Genomic DNA, 17396 nt, shown 5'->3' on the forward strand with positions numbered 1-17396 from the left:
GTGTCCTTTGCAAATATATTCTCCCATTCTGTGGGCTGTCTCTTAGTTTTTTTGACTGTTTCCTTGGCTGTGCAGAAGCTCTTTATCCTGATAAAGTCCCATAAGTTCATTTTATCTTTTATTTCTCTTGCCTTTGGAGATGTGTCGTGAAAAAGGTTGCTCTGGCCGATGTCATAGAAGTTGTTGCCTATGTTCTCCTCTAGAATTTTGATGGATTCCTGTCTCACATCGAGGTCTTTCATCCATTTGGAGTTTATTTTGTGTATGGTGTGAGAGAGTGGTCAGGTTTTATACTTTTGCATGTTGCTGTCCAATTTTCCCAGCACCATTTATGGAAGAGACTGTCTTTTTTCCACCAGATGTTTTTTCCTGCTTTATCAAAGATTAGTTGCCCAAAGAGCCGAGGGTCCATTTCTGGGTTCTCTATTCTGTTCCATTGGTCCGTGTGTCTGTTTTTGTGCCAGTACCATGCTGTCTTTGTGATCACAGCTTTGTAGTACAGCTCGAAATCCGGCATTGTGATGCCCCCAGCTTTGTTTTTCCTTTTCAACAGTTCCTTGGAGATTCTGGGCCTTTTCTGGTTCCATACAAATTTAAGGACTATTTGTTCNAAGGACTATTTGTTCCAGTTCTTTGAAAAATGTCCTCGGTATTTTGATCGGGATAGCATTGAAAGTGTAGATTGCTCTGGGTAGCATGGACATTATAGCTATATTAATTCTTCCGATCCATGAGCATGGAATATTTTTCCATCTTTTTGTGTCTTCTTCAATGTCTTTCAAAAGTGATCTATAGTTTCNGGAGTGATTTGTAGTTTCTAGAATATAGATCCTTTACGTCTCTGGTTAAGTTGATTTATGGTTACTTCTTAATATTACTATTTCTTATATACAAAGATGATAGTAAATCAAGTAATAGGTTAGTTTTATTAAATATTCCTTTAAGTCTGTCTTAAAATTTAATTACCTAAGGGGGTTACTTTTTCTTATTGCCTTTCTCCGTATCAGTGGTCATTTTAATTTTTTTAACCTTTTTCATTTCCTAATTCTTAATTCTACTTGAAAAATATATAATGATGAAAATAACTGCCATAGCTTAGGTCCAGGTAATCTACAGCTTTACAGAGGTAATCGTATTAGTCTGCTAGGGCTGCTATAAAAAAATACCATACTCTGGGTGGCTTAAAAAACAGAAACGTATTTCTTCCGATTCTGGTGGCTGAAAAGTCCAAGATCAAAAGTTCTGATGAGGACTCTTACTGCCTTCGTGCTGTGTGCTCACCTGGCTTGTCCTTCATGTCTGTGCGTGGGAGGAAGGGAGGGAGGGAGAGAGGGGAGGGAGGGTGTCAGCTTTGTAGGGTCTCTTATAAGGACACTATCCTATGGGACCAGAGCCCCAGCCTTACAACATGCCTCATTTAATTTCTTGATTTCTTAATTTCTTCGTTAGAGGCCCAAATACAACTTCATTAGGGGTTAGGACTTTAACATATGAATTTAGCAGGGGTTGGAGGGTGGGGGGGCAAACATTCAGTTTATTATGGTAATATTCCCTTATTGTAGATGAAGAAACTGAGATCAGTTAACTTACTTGTCCAGAGTAAAGAGCTAATAAGCAGCAGAATCAGGATCTGATCTGTTCTCTAACTCTGGATCCCCTGGTCTTTCCCATCAACACCCTGGTCAGCTTTCTGTACCTTTTCTCAGTATATTTTTTCATGGACACAGCCACGCTTGAGACCTTATTTTTACTTGGAATTGATCCATTGAAAAAAGGTCCAAGCTGGGGCTTTCCTTCTGACCATAACAGTTTATCTTCTACCTCTTACATCCCCTTACTTGTATTTAACCAGGTTTTTAATCTTTACCCTTACTCATTAATATCTCTCTTTATCTCAGCCATCATTCCTGCCCATTTTAGGGTCAGTCTTTTTGGCAGTGTTCTGAGTTTCAACACATTTTAATTCATTACCCCTTTGATGTTTCAGCCTCCTCTTATACTTCCATTGCTCCATTCCTGGAATCAGTTGTTTCATTAAGGAGATCTGAACTTTTTTAAATTGAGAAATAGAAATCACAGTCTGGGTGCTAGGAATTGTTTCATGGTTAGTCATTGTTAGTAGGCTTTTTTAGTGAACAGAACTTCGAAATTTGTTTAAGATAAAATGTATCCTGAGTTCATACCGAAACTTCTAAGTCAAATTTAGGACAAGAGGATTTTACCTTCATTGACTTCACATATGTACCTTCTTTCATCCATGACAAAAATCCAGGTTCTCTATGATCCAGCACAATTATGAATTTATTTTTTACTGTACTAAGCATACAGTAGTCTCAGAATAAAATACCACTGTTATTACTGGTAATATGAATATTGAGTTGAAAGTTTTGTGGTTTTGTTTTTGTTTTTCTTGCCGTTCTTTTTGTCTATAAAATATATCCTCTTAAGAATATGGTCGGGGTACCTGGGTGGCTCAGTTGGTTAAACATTTGACTCTTGATTTCGATTTTGGCTTAGATAATAGTCTCGGGGTTGTGAGATCGAGCTTTGAGCTGAGTGTGGAGCCTGCTTTGGATTCTCTCTCTGCCCCTCCCTCTCCCCTGCTCGCTCTCCCTTAAAAAAAAAAAAAAGAAAAAGAATATGTGGTCAAATTACTGTGGGTTGTTTTTTTTTTTTTTTTTAAGATTTATTTATTTGTTTGTTTATTTAGAGAGCACAAGCGTGGGGAGAGAGGGAGAGAATCTCAAGCAGACTCCACGCTGAGTGCAGAGCCCAACTTGGGGCTCCCAGGACCCTGAAATCATGACCTGAACAGAAATCCAGGGTCGGATGCTAAACTGACTGAGCCACCTGGGTGTCCCAAGATCACTGTGTTTTGAATCACTTAATAGTTCTTTTCTGTATGATTATGCTCATTACACAGGTTCATTTGTTTTTGATTTTTAGGGATTACTTTAAATTTTTTCATTTTAAATTATATTTTAAAAACTTTTGAGGTATAATTTATATGCAAGCAAGTCTATTTTTTTTTTTTTTTTTTTAGTTTCAGGGTTTTTTAAATTATTTTTTTAAATTAACATCTAACGTATTATTTGTTTCAGGGGTACAGGTCTGTGGCAAGTCTATATATTTAAAAGTTTTAAAATTTGATAGATTTTGACATATATATACACCTGTGAAAACACCACTGCAGTCAAGATATAGAACCTATTACACCCAAAAATTAGCCTGTGCCCCTTTGCAGTCTACCCTGTTTCTGTATTTTTTTTTTTTTAAAGATTTTATTTATTTATTTGACAGAGACAGAGACAGCCAGTGAGAGAGGGAACACAAGCAGGGGGAACGGGAGAGGAAGAAGCAGGCTCGTTGCAGAGGAGCCTGATGTGGGGCTCAATCCCAGAACACCGGGATCACGCCCTGAGCTGAAGGCAGACGCGCTTAACCGCTGTGCCACCCAGGCGCCCCAGCTGTGCCACCCAGGCGCTCCCCATTTCTGTATTTTAAGCAAACATTAATTTGCTTTCTGTCATTATGGATTATTTGCATTTTGTAGAACTTTAGATAAATAGAATCATACAGTATGTGCTTCTTTTGGTCAAGTTTCTTTCACTCAATTAGTTTTGAGATTTGTTGTTTGTATCATTAGTTAATTTCTTTTTATGGCTGAGCAGTATTCTAGTTATAGCTGTTCCACAATTTCTTTATTTCTTCATCTGTTGATGGACATTTAGGTTGATTCCAGCTTTTGATTAGATAAAATTTTTGATTAGTAGAGCTGCTGTGAACATTTGTGTACAAATTTTTGTGAGGACATATGCTTTGATTTCCTGTGGGTAAATCCTTAGCTAGGAGTGAAATGGTTGATCATTTGAATAGTGTGTGTTTAACATTTAAAGAAACTATTTTCCATTATGGTTATGCTGTTTTACATTCCCACCAATAGTATATGAGAGTTCCAGTTGCTCCACTTCCTTGCCAATACTTGGTAGACCATTCTTTTAAATTTTAGTTATTTTAATGAGTGTTGCATGCCGATAGTGATGTGTTTCTAAAGTCAAATCTACGAAGTAAAGTAGTGCTATTATTGAAGTTGTAATTTGCATTTTCTGATAACTGGTGATGTTGAACATCTTTTCCTATGCTTATTGGCTATTCATATATCTTGTTGAAGTGTCTATTCAAGTCTTTGCCTTATTTATTTATTTTTGGAGGTTACTTGTCCTCTTGAGCAGTAAGGGGGGTGTGTGTGTGTGCGTGTGTGTGTGTGTGTGTGTGTGTGTGTAAAAAGCTGTTTCAGGAGAAACCGAAATGTACATATTTTGTTCCCCAGAAAGACTGACTTCACTAATGCTACCAAGACAGTGAGTGGGCTTTATTAATAACTTGGCCCCTGAAGGAGAGTCTGATTTTGATAAAATCATGGGAAACCTGTTCATTAATTATGTTGCAAATTTAGATCAGAATACCTTGAAAAAGTACATACTTTGTTTATAAAAATATCCCTGAGGGATTTTTATTTGGGGGAGTAGGGAAGGGTGGTATATACATGTGCATACACACTTGTGTCTGTTTTATGCAAATTAGTGATTTTCTTTTAATTAACTATGAAAAAGAGAAAACAACAAAGGATGTATATGTCCATGCACAAGGAGATGATTCCCTTCTTCTGAGCTAATCAGAAGAGACAAAATGGCTGGGTGGCTACGGATGGGGACAGAATGAGCTTTGCTGTTTACCACATCACTTGCCTTGCAGCTCTTCCTGAGTAATTAAGTTGGGTAAACTTTCATGTGTAACTGTATCTTAACCAAATATGTGTGTTTCCATTTAGCCTTCTTGGGGATCAGTCTTTGTAGCTATATAATGAGGGGACCAAACTTGATTGTTGTTTCTCAGACTTCTTTCATTCATGTGCTATCTTCATAACTTTAGCCAAGTCCATGTGGTATTCGTAGTGTTGTTCATTGGAGATGTTTCTTTACCCTGACTCCTTTGTTTTTTTTACAAGGAAACTTTGTCTCTACCATGAATGGAAAGTGGTATCTGATAAAATAAATAATACATAGAAGATTACATCTGCCTGTGTATCATTTAAGATCATCTCATGTCCCAGTAGTGGTATGACTACCACACTATGGGAAAACAGCCTACTCACGGATCCCAGTGGTTCTTTTCTGGCTTTAACAATTTAATTTATTATCTTTGCTCATATAATTGAGATTTCTTGTTAGAATTTCTTCCATGTCGGCCTCTGCCATAAAACAAAGGCTAATTTGATTTAATAGTCAAAGTTTGAACAGCTGTTTTGTGTGTGTTTAAGAATTTATTTATTTGAGAGAGTGCAGGGGGAAGAGCAGAGGGAGAGGGACAAGCAGACTTCATGTTGAATGCAGAGCCCTACGCGGGGCTTGATCCCTCAACCCTGAAATCATGACCAGAGCTGAAACTAAAAGTCAGACGATGCTTAACCAGCTAAACCACGCAGGCACCCCTGAACAGCTGTTTTTATAGAAATTTGCCATCTTTAAAAAAATGAACACTTTATTTATGAGAGGGAGAGAGCATGTGGGGGCAGGGGCAGAGGGAAGGTGAGAGAGAGAATTTTAAGCAGACTCCACATCCAGCGTAGAGCCTGATGTGGGGCTGGATCTCACGACCCTGAGATCATGACCTGAGTCGAAATGAAGAGTTGGACGCCTAACTGACTGAGCCATCCAGGCGCCCCATAGAAATTTGCCATGTTAACCTACCTGTCTCATAAAATTTTTTTATGCTTTGATTTACATTTTTATTTTTATTTTTATTTTATTTATTTTTATTTTTTTTTTAAAGATTTTATTTATTTATTTGACAGAGAGAGACAGCCAGCGAGAGAGGGAACACAGGCAGGGGGAGTGGGAGAGGAAGAAGCAGGCTCATAGCGGAGGAGCCTGATGTGGGGCTCTATCCCAGAACTCCGGGATCACGCCCTGAGCTGAAGGCAGACGCTTAATGACTATGCCACCCAGGCGCCCTGTGATTTACATTTTTAAAAAAGTTAATATGCATGATAAATATGATGTACTCATATGTTAAGCGTTGGCTTAGAGTGAGAACTTTTTTTATTTAAAAAAAATTTTTAGGGGCGCCTAGGTGGCTCAGTCGTTGAGCGTTTGCCTTTGGCTCAGGGCATGATCCTGGCGATCTGGGATCGAGCCCCGCATCAGGCTCCTCCGCTGGGAGCCTGCTTCTTCCTCTCCCACTCCCCCTGCTTGTGTTCCCTCTCTGTCTGTCTGTCTCTCTGTCAAAATAAATAAATAAAATCTTTAAAAATTGTTTTTAAAGATATTAATTATTTATTTGTCAGAGAGAGCACAAGCAGGAGGAGTGACAGGCAGAGGGAGAGGGAGAAGCAGGCTCCCCATTGAGTGAGGAGCCCGACGCAGGGCTCAGTCCTAGGACCCTGGGGTCATGACCTGAGCCGAAGGCAGATGCTCAATCGACTGAGCCACCCAGGAGCCCCTTGAGTGAGAATTTCAAAACTGAAAAATTACATGGCTCAGTGAACTGAACACAGAAATAAAGTCATGAGCTTACATGGTGGAGGGGTGGGACTCTCAGACATTCTTCAGGGATCAGTTTTTGTGCCACCTTTTTACCTTTTTTAAGTATATATTGATACAATATAGAGCATTTTACAATCTGGCTTTCTGTAACTGAATTTAAAAGCATGTTAGTCTTTTTTTTTCTTTTTAACAATCTCAGATTTGTTTTCAGATTTCTTCAGAGGCCCCACAGTACCAAATATCCGCCTGGCTGGTCTGGAGTATGTTCTGCACTTCACTGCACTGAATGGGAAGATTTACTTTCGAAGCTATAAGTAAGTACATTTCTTACCATATTTTTGAATCCAGGATTAGCATTTTAGTGTGACCTTTGTAGAGCTCAAACGTAGAATTGGTGTTTGGTCAAAATGGAGAGTTTGCAAACTAGTAGCAGCATGCAGCAGGTCTGTGTTATTCCTCAAATCTGTCATTCCCCTGCTCACTTCTGCCTCTGGAACCCTGCTCTTCCAGGGCCCCAGAGCATCTGATGCTGCACCCCTCTGAGCTTAGAACCCTAATTCAGTCTTGACTGTACTTTATGAGATAACCTCCTTCTTTCCTTTCCTTTTTTTTTAAAAAAATCTTTTTATTTATTTATTTATTTATTTGAGAGAGAGAGAGAAGGGCAGAGGGAAAAGGAAAGTCCCAAGCAGACGCCTCATGGAGCCTGACTTGGGGCTCGATCTCATGACCCATGAGATCATGACCTGAGCCAAAACCAGGAGTTGGACACTTAACTAACTGAGCCACCCAGGTGTACCTCCTTTTTTTTTTTTTTTTTTTTTAAGATTTTATTTACTTATTTGACAGAGAGAACAAGTAAGGGGAGCAGCAAGCAGAGGGAAAGGGAGAAGTAGGCTCCTGCTGAGCAAGGAGCCCAATGTGGGGCTCGATCCCAGGACCCTGGAATCATGACCTGAGCTAAAGGCAGGTGCTTAACCGAATGAGCCACCCAGGCACCCCCCCTTCCTTCTTTGACTGGATTTAGAGCACCAAGCCACAAGTCTTAGTTAGGTAAGCCAAAGCACATCTCAAAACTGAACCTAAAAACTGGAGTCTAAAAGGAACGAGAAGATTCAGTGGCTAGATTCATTTTACCCTCTTTCTCCAGCCGAGACCCTCTAGCCCTACTCCTACCACAATATAAATATAAATCCTAACACTGATTTTGTTTTCATTAAAAAGCTTAATGACATGCTACACTTGTGCCTTTTGAGGTAATCGTGTGTGTGTGTGTGTGTGTGTGTGTATTCTTTAAGATAAAGCATTGGCACTGGCTGATCAAGCCCACACTTTCCTGGAGAATATATCAGCTCCCACAAACTGCCTTCCTTTGTACATTGAATTCAGACTGATGTCCAGTTTTGAGTTATGGCATGGCAGTGCAGCCTGAGAGGCACTGGCCGTTCAGTGTTGACAGTGAACGGGGGAAGAGGCAGAGGGAGAGGGGGGAGAGAGAAAATCTCAAGCAGGCTCCATGGTCAGTGTGGAGCCCAACATGGGGCCCAATCTCATGACCCCGAGATCGTGACCCAAGTTGAAATCAAGAGTCAGACACTTAACCAACTGAGTCACCTAGGTGCCCCTACATTTTTTTTTTTTTTAAGTAAACTCTACCAACAATATGTTGCTCGAACCTATGATCCTGAAATCAAGAGTCACAGGCTCTACCGACTAAGTCAGCCAGGCCCCTAATTTTTTTTTCTTAATGATGGAATACCTGGTTGACCAACTTATGTTAGTGAATGTACAAATGACACTAAATATTCAGCTCTTGTCAGTAATTCCTGTCTTTGTCTCAACTGTATTGAGTCAGAAATGCTTTGTTCTTTTCACGATGATTGGTATCATCACTTCTATTTTTCTATTTTCCTTTTGTTTAGATAGTAATAATAATAGTAGGCAAAATGCAATAAAATATCCACATGATTGCAAGATGTAGAGATTTTATAATCATTTTTATTTTTATGTATTTATTTATTTTTTAAAGGAAGAGGGATTTTATAATCATTTTGAGCTTGTTGAGATTGAAAGCCTTAAGTCTGTTTGAGTTTCCAAACTTAACTTTGGTGCTTTGAAGACTATATTATGAACTAGATGACTCCAATTTATAGGATAAGAAAGATGAAAAATCACTAACGTAAAAAAAATCTTCTTGAAAACTTGTGCTCAGCCCACCTGGGGATACGAAGGAGCTAAAAATATAAAGATCAAAATCTTTGAGAATGAGAAACTAATAATAACAGTGATCTAAAACTCTTTCATTGTAAACAGTTTCAAAGAAAATATTCACGTGTATCAGAACTTATATTTAGTGAAAAGAAAGATTAATTTGTAAAGAAAGAAATGCAGAGAAAATAAAATGGACAGAAAATTAGCAAATCAGATTTCAGAACATGGATATATTAGCAGTGTAATTACACATATTCACCCATCTACTTACTTTAAGAAGAATTGCTGGAATCACATTAGGTTAGCATGGCATGTCCCATAATGAAAAAAAAAGTTTAAACTTTTGAGATCAGAGACCCTAGTGTAAATTTAATCCCAGGTATTTTATACAGGCCCTGTAATACCTGCTAGCTATTGATTTATAATAGGAAATGGACTGTGTGATTGAGAGTAAGCTGCTAGTGGGGGGAAAAAAATCATTCAGTGTACATTAGGTTAGTCTGCAGAGGCTGTGCTGCCTGTGGGAGAGGAAGGAAGAAGTGGTCCAAGGAATGAGCATCACCTCTGAGCCCAGTGAGCTGGCTCTCTGGGCCAGGCTTAGCCACATGACCTAGGCAGGTCATTTCTTAAGGCCTCCATTTTTCCTTTGCAAAAGGTAGTGGTACCATTTATGTAATTCTGCGGTCCCTCTTAGATCAATAGTAATTCCTTTATAAGAGGGAGAGGGTTGGGGTGCCTGAGTGGCTCAGTCATTAAATGTCTGCCTTCGGCTCAGGGCGTGATCCCAGGGTCCTGGGATCGAGCCCCACATTAGGCTCCCTGCTCTGTTGGGAGCCTGCTTCTTCCTCTCCCACTCCCCCTGCTTGTGTTCCCTCTCTCACTGGCTGTCTCTCTCTGTCAGAAAAATAAATAAAATCTTAAAAAAAAAAAAAAAAGGGAGAGGGTTGTGGGTAGAGGTGGAAATATGCTGGAGACGTGTGTCTGACTTAGTGTGGCTCCTTAGGCACTCTTGCAGGCTATGCTTTGGTGTCCTGCCCTCTTTCTTTTACTTGGAACCAGCCCTTAAGTAATTGGTAAAAGGTAATAGTTAACATTGATACACATTTTTTGTGGAGTTTACACGGTTAATCTTAGAAAATGGCTTTGAGTTTCTTGGATGAAAGAAAGTATAAACATGAAGTTATATTAATATAACCTTTGATTTGACCTTTTGGGGGGAATAAATCATTGTTACTGACCTCTTCCCATGTATTATGTAATAATTAATTCCTCATATGTGAGTGACTGTTTATATTCCTTGGAGAATTTTATTCACTACAAAGTCAAAAGCCATGAATATAAAACAGGAAATTTTTAGTAACTGCCACATTTGCCTTTACCATGGCATTGGTTAGGTTTTATGGGGAGAAACAAGCAAAACAAGGAAGTATTAGCATACCTTAAAAAGCAAACAGCATTGTAGGCAAGGAGTTTAAGTAATGAAAACAGAACAGCAGGAGAAAGGGATATGGAAGGGAGAAAAATACGGAAATTACAACTTGAATAATAAGAGTGGTAATGGCAGTCTTTCTCAAGAAATAGGCAAATAATGTTTTATTTTATTTATTTATTTATTTATTTTAAAGATTTTATTTATTTATTAGAGAGAGAGCACAAGAGTTTCCAGCGAGCAGGGAGCCCGACGCGGGGCTCGATCCCGGGATCCAAGACCTGGAACCTGGGACCATGACCTGAGCTGAAGATAGACGCTTAACGGACTGAGCCACCCAGGCGCCCTACAAATAATGTTTTAAAATATATGGAAATTACCCATCAACATATCTAATAGCCTGAGCCCATCTGAGAAGGAAGGAGTTGGGTTGTCTTTGTGTCCCTGTATTTTGTACCATAGAACCTTGCAGAATTGAATGTCACTTTTGATTTAGAGTTTACAGGGAGACGAAACAAAGCCTGAGGTTAGGATCTGAGATGGAGATTAATAGGCATATGATGTAACAGTTCTGGGCGTTGGTATTTGGCTGGAGACATGATGGCCTGGAAATGAAATGTCTATCTTTAAAAAAAAGTGCAGTGTGTATGATGGGATGGGAATGAAGGAAAGGGTTTTAATTTTGTTTTTAATGAGTCAATGTCAGTATCTTTTTGCTTAGTGTGGTCACAAAAATCATTTGTAAGTTCTTTATTAATACATTCCCTCTGAGAAAAAGTAAATAGGTTTTTTAAAAGCATTAACAATAATTTTAGATTGTAAAATAATTTTAGATTCTAGATTTCACTGTTAAAATTTTTTTTTTTTTAAAGATTTTATTTATTTATCTGACAGAGAGACAGCCAGTGAGAGAGGGAACACAAGCAGGGGGAGTGGGAGAGGAAGAAGCATGCTCCCAGCGGAGCAGGGAGCCTGATGCGGGGCTCGATCCCAGGATTCCGGGATCACGCCCTGAACCGAAGGCAGATGCTTAATGACCGAGCCACCCAGGCACCCCTCACTGTTAAAAGTTCAATAAAGAAAAAGAATTATAGGTCTATCACCAGAAACCATACATAGAAAACTGAAAATTGGAGAAATTGATCTTCCAATAAACATGCCCATTGAAGTAATTCAGATAAGGTCATTTACACAGGGGCACCTGGGTGGCTCAGTTGGTTAAGCGTCTGCCTTGGGCTCAGGTCATGATCTTGGGATCCTGGGATCAAATTCTGCCTCTGGCTCCCTGCTCAGTGGGGAGTCTGCTTCTCCCTCTTCCTCTGCCTGCTGCTCCCCCTGCTTGTGCTCTCTCTCCCAAATAAATAAATAAAATCTTTAAAAAAGAAAGATCATCTATGCAGACAGTATGGCACTGTAACTTAATTCTTTGGTAAATAACAGCATGTGTAGATATCTGTGTGTGTGTGTGTGTGTGTGTGTGTGTGTATAGAGAGAGAGAGAGAGAGAGAGCGCTATTTGGAAATAATATTAATTATATATACCACTCAAAAAATTACTTTGGGGACGCCTGGGTAGCGCAGTCGTTAGGCGTCTGCCTTCGGCTCAGGGCGTGATCCCGGCATTCCGGGATCGAGTCCCACCGGGCTCCTCCGCTGGGAGCCTGCTTCTTCCTCTCCCACTCCCCCTGCTTGTGTTCCCTCTCTCGCTGGCTGTCTCTGTCAAAAAAAAAAAAAAAAAAAAATCTTTAAAAAAAATTACTTTGGTAGGAGGATACGTGCATAGATAAAAAGGTACTTGGGTGATATGAATCCATCAGGCATGCCATGAGCTGTTCTTGGTCTACAACTTTTCATTTAGGTTAAAATTAGCATTTTAAGTGGTAGAAACACTTTCAGTTTGCCCTTTTTATATATACAGTTTCCCTGATTTCTTAAGTAGTCTGCTGAACATAAGATGTTAATCAAGATACTAATCTTGTTATGAGTTCAGTTTTATAAATATCACTTATTTGGAGGTATTGAAAACGTGGATGCAAAAGCAGAAATACATGAGTTACAACAGAGTCAAACGGTCACTGCTGCCACATGCTTTGAATCAGCTTTTAGGGAAGATGCCCTGATATCACCAGCTTTAGCTTCTAAAAATATTTTCCCCCACCGTGGGCCTGAGACAGGAGTACTGTCAACTCTCTTCTTCTGGAACGACTATGAAGAGAGTGGTCTGAGCACTCTTGTTTTGTCTTTTTCCCCCTCTGCTTGCTCCCTTCAAGTCCCATACTAATATTCATGCTATCTTTTACTGTTCTTAGAGCTTTTTTATTGTTTAACATTTCTGCTTTTTACATATCCTACGTCGGTGTTTTGTTTTGTTTTTGCCTTGTTCGGTTTGATGTAAATGACTGTGCCTGATACAGCATATCTATCATTAAGACTCTTTTTACAGCCAGGAGATGCACTTCCCATGGGTAGACTGTCTGCATGTGATGCATTTGGGGCCCAAAGGCTGTAAATGAGCTTCTGCACACTCACTTCTGCTTCCTGGAATTTGTTGTTCTTGGGTATTCCTTATTGTGCTTTTACTGTTAGTTCTGTCTCTTTTCTCATGTCATTTGTTGCCTCTCTCATATTCCACCTTCGGTGTAAAAAGCTTGATCTTTTTTTTTTTTTGGAAAAGTTTGATCTTTTATAAACATTTTTAATCATTTAATTCTTTTATTCCATGTAGAGATCTGGCCACTATAACAAATTGAGTCAGCTCAAATAATCTTCAGGTCTTTGAGCTGTTCTTGTGGTGTCACTTACAAAAAGAGTTTGTTAGTCTCCTCTCCTCCTTCCTGTGTCCCCCATCTGTTTCCAGATCCAGAGCTATTTGGACATATGGAGTCTAGAAAGTTGTGGTTTTGTTATATTAGGATTTTAAAGTTCATTCCAGTCTATAGAGAACTATAAGTGTCTGTACTATGCTCAAAAGCGGATTCTGAATGGGTCTTAGAGAAATAAGAATTTGTTAATTATGTAAACGTAATGTTTCAAAGGCCCAATTGAAATTGTTTTTTTATTATGTAAATCTATAAGTAAGATGGATGAAGAAGTCAAATCAAAGGATTCCATTTCTGGGGCACCCGGGTGGCTCAGTCAGTTAAGCGTCTGCCTTGGGCTCATGATCTCAAGATCCTGGGATCAAGCCCTGTGTAATCAGGCTCCCTGCTCAGCAGGGACCCTGCTTAGCAGGGACCCTGCTTCCCCACCCCCCAGCTTATACTCTCTCTCTCAAATAAATAAATAAATACATAAATAATTTTTTCTAAAAAAAAAAGGTATTTCATTTCTTAGAAGAATTGTCTGTCTCACTTGCTGTTTCTCAACAATATTGTATTCTTTTTTTTTTTTTTTAAAGATTTTATTTAGTTGCGAGAGAGCATGAGTAGGGGGTGGGTCAGAGGGAGAGGGAGAAGCAGACTCCCCACTGAGCAGGGAGCCAGATGTGGCTCTCAATCCCAGGACCCTAAGATCATGATCTGAGCTGAAGACAGACGTTTACCTGACTGAGCCACCCAGGCGCCCAGCAATATTGTATTGTTTTGTGTTCTATTTTTAAAAAGTAGCAAACCAAAGAATATACTTGTCCTAAATGCAGAAAGTATTTAAGAAGCTTAACCTCCAAATGACAGTGTCATTTTATGGAACTGTAATTCTCTTGAACAAAAATATTTGAGGGGATAGGACTTCCATCAGAGTCAAAGCAACATTTCTTTTTTTTCTATTTCATAAAGGTTGCTGTTGAAGAAATCTGGTTGCAGAACACCAAGGATTGAATTGGAAGAGATGGGGCCCTCATTGGATCTCGTTCTGAGGAGGACACATCTGGCATCAGATGATCTTTATAAATTATCTATGAAAATGCCAAAAGCCCTCAAGGTTTGTAACTTGCAAATTGATGCCATGTTTATTTGTATATTCCATTCTTCTTTCCAAAAAGGGTTTGCAGCATAGGACACTAAAGAACATACAGAAAGAGATCAATAATATAGATAAAATTAGACTCTCAGGACAAAGAAAAGGAGGAAGATGCAAATAAAGGATAATAAAAGAGTTATAGAAACCATGCATCAGCTATGGCTAAGAGCTTTCTGGTAGCCAAGACTGCCAGTTTTTAGCAAGAAAGAATTATTTGGGGCATTGTGGAGATTGGGGATTTAGAGTACAGGATGTGTATGTAACCCATACTTGTATAAAATGTATTTTGACTTTTGAATGGTTTTTTTTTTTTTTTAAAGATTTTATTTATTTATTTGACAGAGATAGAGACAGCCAGCGAGAGAGGGAACACAAGCAGGGGGAGTGGGAGAGGAAGAAGCAGGCTCATAGCAGAGGAGCCTGATGTGGGGCTCGATCCCCATAACGCCGGGATCACGCCCTGAGCCGAAGGCAGACGCTTAACCGCTGTGCCACCCAGGCGCCCCTCGAATGGTTTTAAAAAAGAAGTAGAAATGGGATTTCTGGAATGCCAATAAAGATCAAAATGATAGTCACAATTCCTTAAGCTAAACACAGGAATTCTGTCAGTGCATGACAGTGGTTAGCATAGTCTGTAGTGTTGCTTTTCAAAGTGTAGTCTGACAGTTTACCTGGGAATTGTTAGAAATGCTGAATCTCAGGTCCTGCCCTAGACCTGTTGAATTATAATACGCATTTTTTTTTTAAGATTTATTTATTTATTTGACAGAGAGAGAGAGAGAGAGACAGTGAGAGAGGGAACACAGCAGGGGGAGTGGGAGAGGAAGAAGCAGGCACGTAGCAGAGGAGCCTCATGTGGGACTCGATCCCAGAACGCCGGGATCACGCCCTGAGCCGAAGGCAGACGCTTAACGACTGCGCCACCCAGGCGCCCCTATAATACGCATTTTAACAAGATTCTCAAGTGAAATACTTAAGTTTGAGAAGAAAGGGTTATAGACTGTATTATTGAATAGGTGCTCATCAATGGAAATTGTTAGTAAGATAGTTGTTGTAAACTAGATTTTTACCAGTTTATACAATAGATACCATTATAATAAATATATATAATTATATATTTATATATAAATTCTTGTTTCATAGCCAAAGAAGAAGAAAAATGTCTCCCATGATACTTTTGGTACAACTTATGGAAGGATTCATATGCAGAAGCAAGACCTAAGCAAACTACAAACCAGGAAAATGAAGGGGTTGAAGAAACGACCTGCAGAAAGGATAACAGAAGACCAGGAGAAAAAATCAAAGAGAATTAAAAAAAACTGATAGAACTTAGCCAGTGACTATAATGTTATTGTAGTCTGTTTACTTAAGAGAATTCTTAATCATCAGTCATTTCTAAGTTTCTTATAAGATTTTATTAAATATTTTTATAGCATGATAATTTACCTAAACTATATATTATATATATTATGTACACTAATCTACTAGTATTAATTTGAAAGTAAGCCTTTTTGAGATATATCCTGGTGGGCCATTTTCTATGTTATGGTAGTCCCTCTGCCCCCCCCCCCCCAAGTCTCATTAGGTTGGTAGGTGAAGAGGAATCTCCGGAACAACCATTGGTATTTTAAAGAATTTCTGGGTTAAGCTTTCGATAAAGGGAGAAAGCCATGGAAAGTAGAAATGGCCCAAAGGAACTGTATACACACTTAGTATGAGGTATCTGGAAAGATAACCCCATCTCCCAACACATACCTATAACCTGACTTTTGTTTTTTACTCTTCTGTTATTTTGCCTGAATTTTTTCAGTTAGAGATTCATTTGAGATTTTTAACTTTGTGTCTTAAAACATTTCTCTTAAGAGTGTGTCCACTAATTTTCTACCATCTCCACACCACCCCCAAAAAAACCCCACTGATCTTCACAGTCATACACTAAACTAAAGAAAGTGCCTGTGAAGAAGTCCAGCAGAGAAGATACAGCAGACTGTGGAGCAAAACAAATCTGATATTGGACAGATTGAGGAGGGCACGAAGAACAATTTCGCTTTAACCTCAGCCCTGCCCATGTGACACAGCTCCCCACCAAGACAAACCTCCCAGCCTGTGATTTCCCCGTGGAGGGAAGGGAGAACATGTGAGTGAGCACATGGCTCCCCCAGCTCTGCAGGATGCTGCCAAAGAGAACCCTCTCTCTAGCCCCACCCAGAATCCTGAGATGTACTGCTCAGCTGGGGAGTGGGGTGCACCTAGGAGAACAGCACCCACGGCTCTTGGAGGGCAGTAAGCCAGCATGGATCGTACAAACCATGGCACAGTCTCCATTAGGAATCTGCCCATGAGCCACTGGAGATGACCCCCACAAGTGGTCCACGGCACACACAATACTCAGTCCCTAACCTTACAGCATCCCACCCTGTGGTGCCACCAGCGCACACAGGTGGGCAACATGAGTGAGCCTCTGGAAGTGGCTAGGGAGTGTGTGCAGAAAGCATCCCCTCTCCCCCAGATTGGGAGAAATCACACAAATTCAATCAGCACCGTCCTAGAGAAAGCAGCTTCACAGGATCAAGAGAAGACCTTACAGTTTGTACTACACTGTCCCAGGTGGTAGGAAACAAATACGCCAACCATGGTGAAGATTTAAAGCCTGAATGTGTCTGGATCTGAGCTATGTATTCACTGTACACTGGCTAAAGCACTTTTTTTCTTTCACTGCATCAGTTCCCACCTAAGTATGATCAAGCATTCAAACCTGTAGGAACTGCATCCTCTCGCTTCTACCATCCTCTCGCTTCTACCATGACTTCTAGCATGATACGGAAGCATGCTTACTTCTGACTCCATTATCAGGCATGGGGGAAATGGATCAATCAAGAGTCGGCTGCCTTTTGCACAGGAGCAGGCGGTATTATGCGGGAGGGAAAGAATCAAGGCTGTTGAGGTGTTGGGCTACAGTACCAGCCTCCTTTGTTCAGATGTTTTAAACCGAATTTAATCCGAGGACTTCCCCTGTAAGAAAAAGCCAGTTAGCAAATAACTAACAACTATAATTCCGCTAAAAGGAATAACTCAACATGTCAATTGCCAATTATATCCCTTGTTAGGAAGACTTCAGGAGACCTTGAAAGGAGCCTACCTTGAGCAGGGGTGGGAGAATGAGGGAATTAGATATTTACTCAGTTTCATTCCATTGATTTCTCTACAACACTAGAGAATAGCTTTGTTAAAAAGAAGGTTGTGGTTAGTAATGTT

General features: G+C 39.7%; 1 protein-coding gene across 1 annotated transcript in view; it reads left to right on the plus strand.

Annotated features, from left to right (window-relative positions):
- Positions 1–15920, plus strand: part of RPF2 (ribosome production factor 2 homolog) — a 40592-nt gene extending 24672 nt beyond the window's left edge. Inside the window, exons 8-10 of the mRNA XM_002929845.4 lie at positions 6757–6859; positions 13958–14102; positions 15285–15920. Coding sequence (XP_002929891.2) covers positions 6757–6859; positions 13958–14102; positions 15285–15464 — 428 coding nt within the window. The 3' untranslated portion in view covers positions 15465–15920. The remainder of the gene's footprint in view (positions 1–6756; positions 6860–13957; positions 14103–15284) is intronic.
- The last annotated feature ends 1476 nt before the right edge of the window (positions 15921–17396 follow it).

The sequence above is a fragment of the Ailuropoda melanoleuca genome, chromosome 10 (genome assembly GCF_002007445.2).
Source record: "Ailuropoda melanoleuca isolate Jingjing chromosome 10, ASM200744v2, whole genome shotgun sequence".
NCBI lineage: Eukaryota > Metazoa > Chordata > Mammalia > Carnivora > Ursidae > Ailuropoda > Ailuropoda melanoleuca.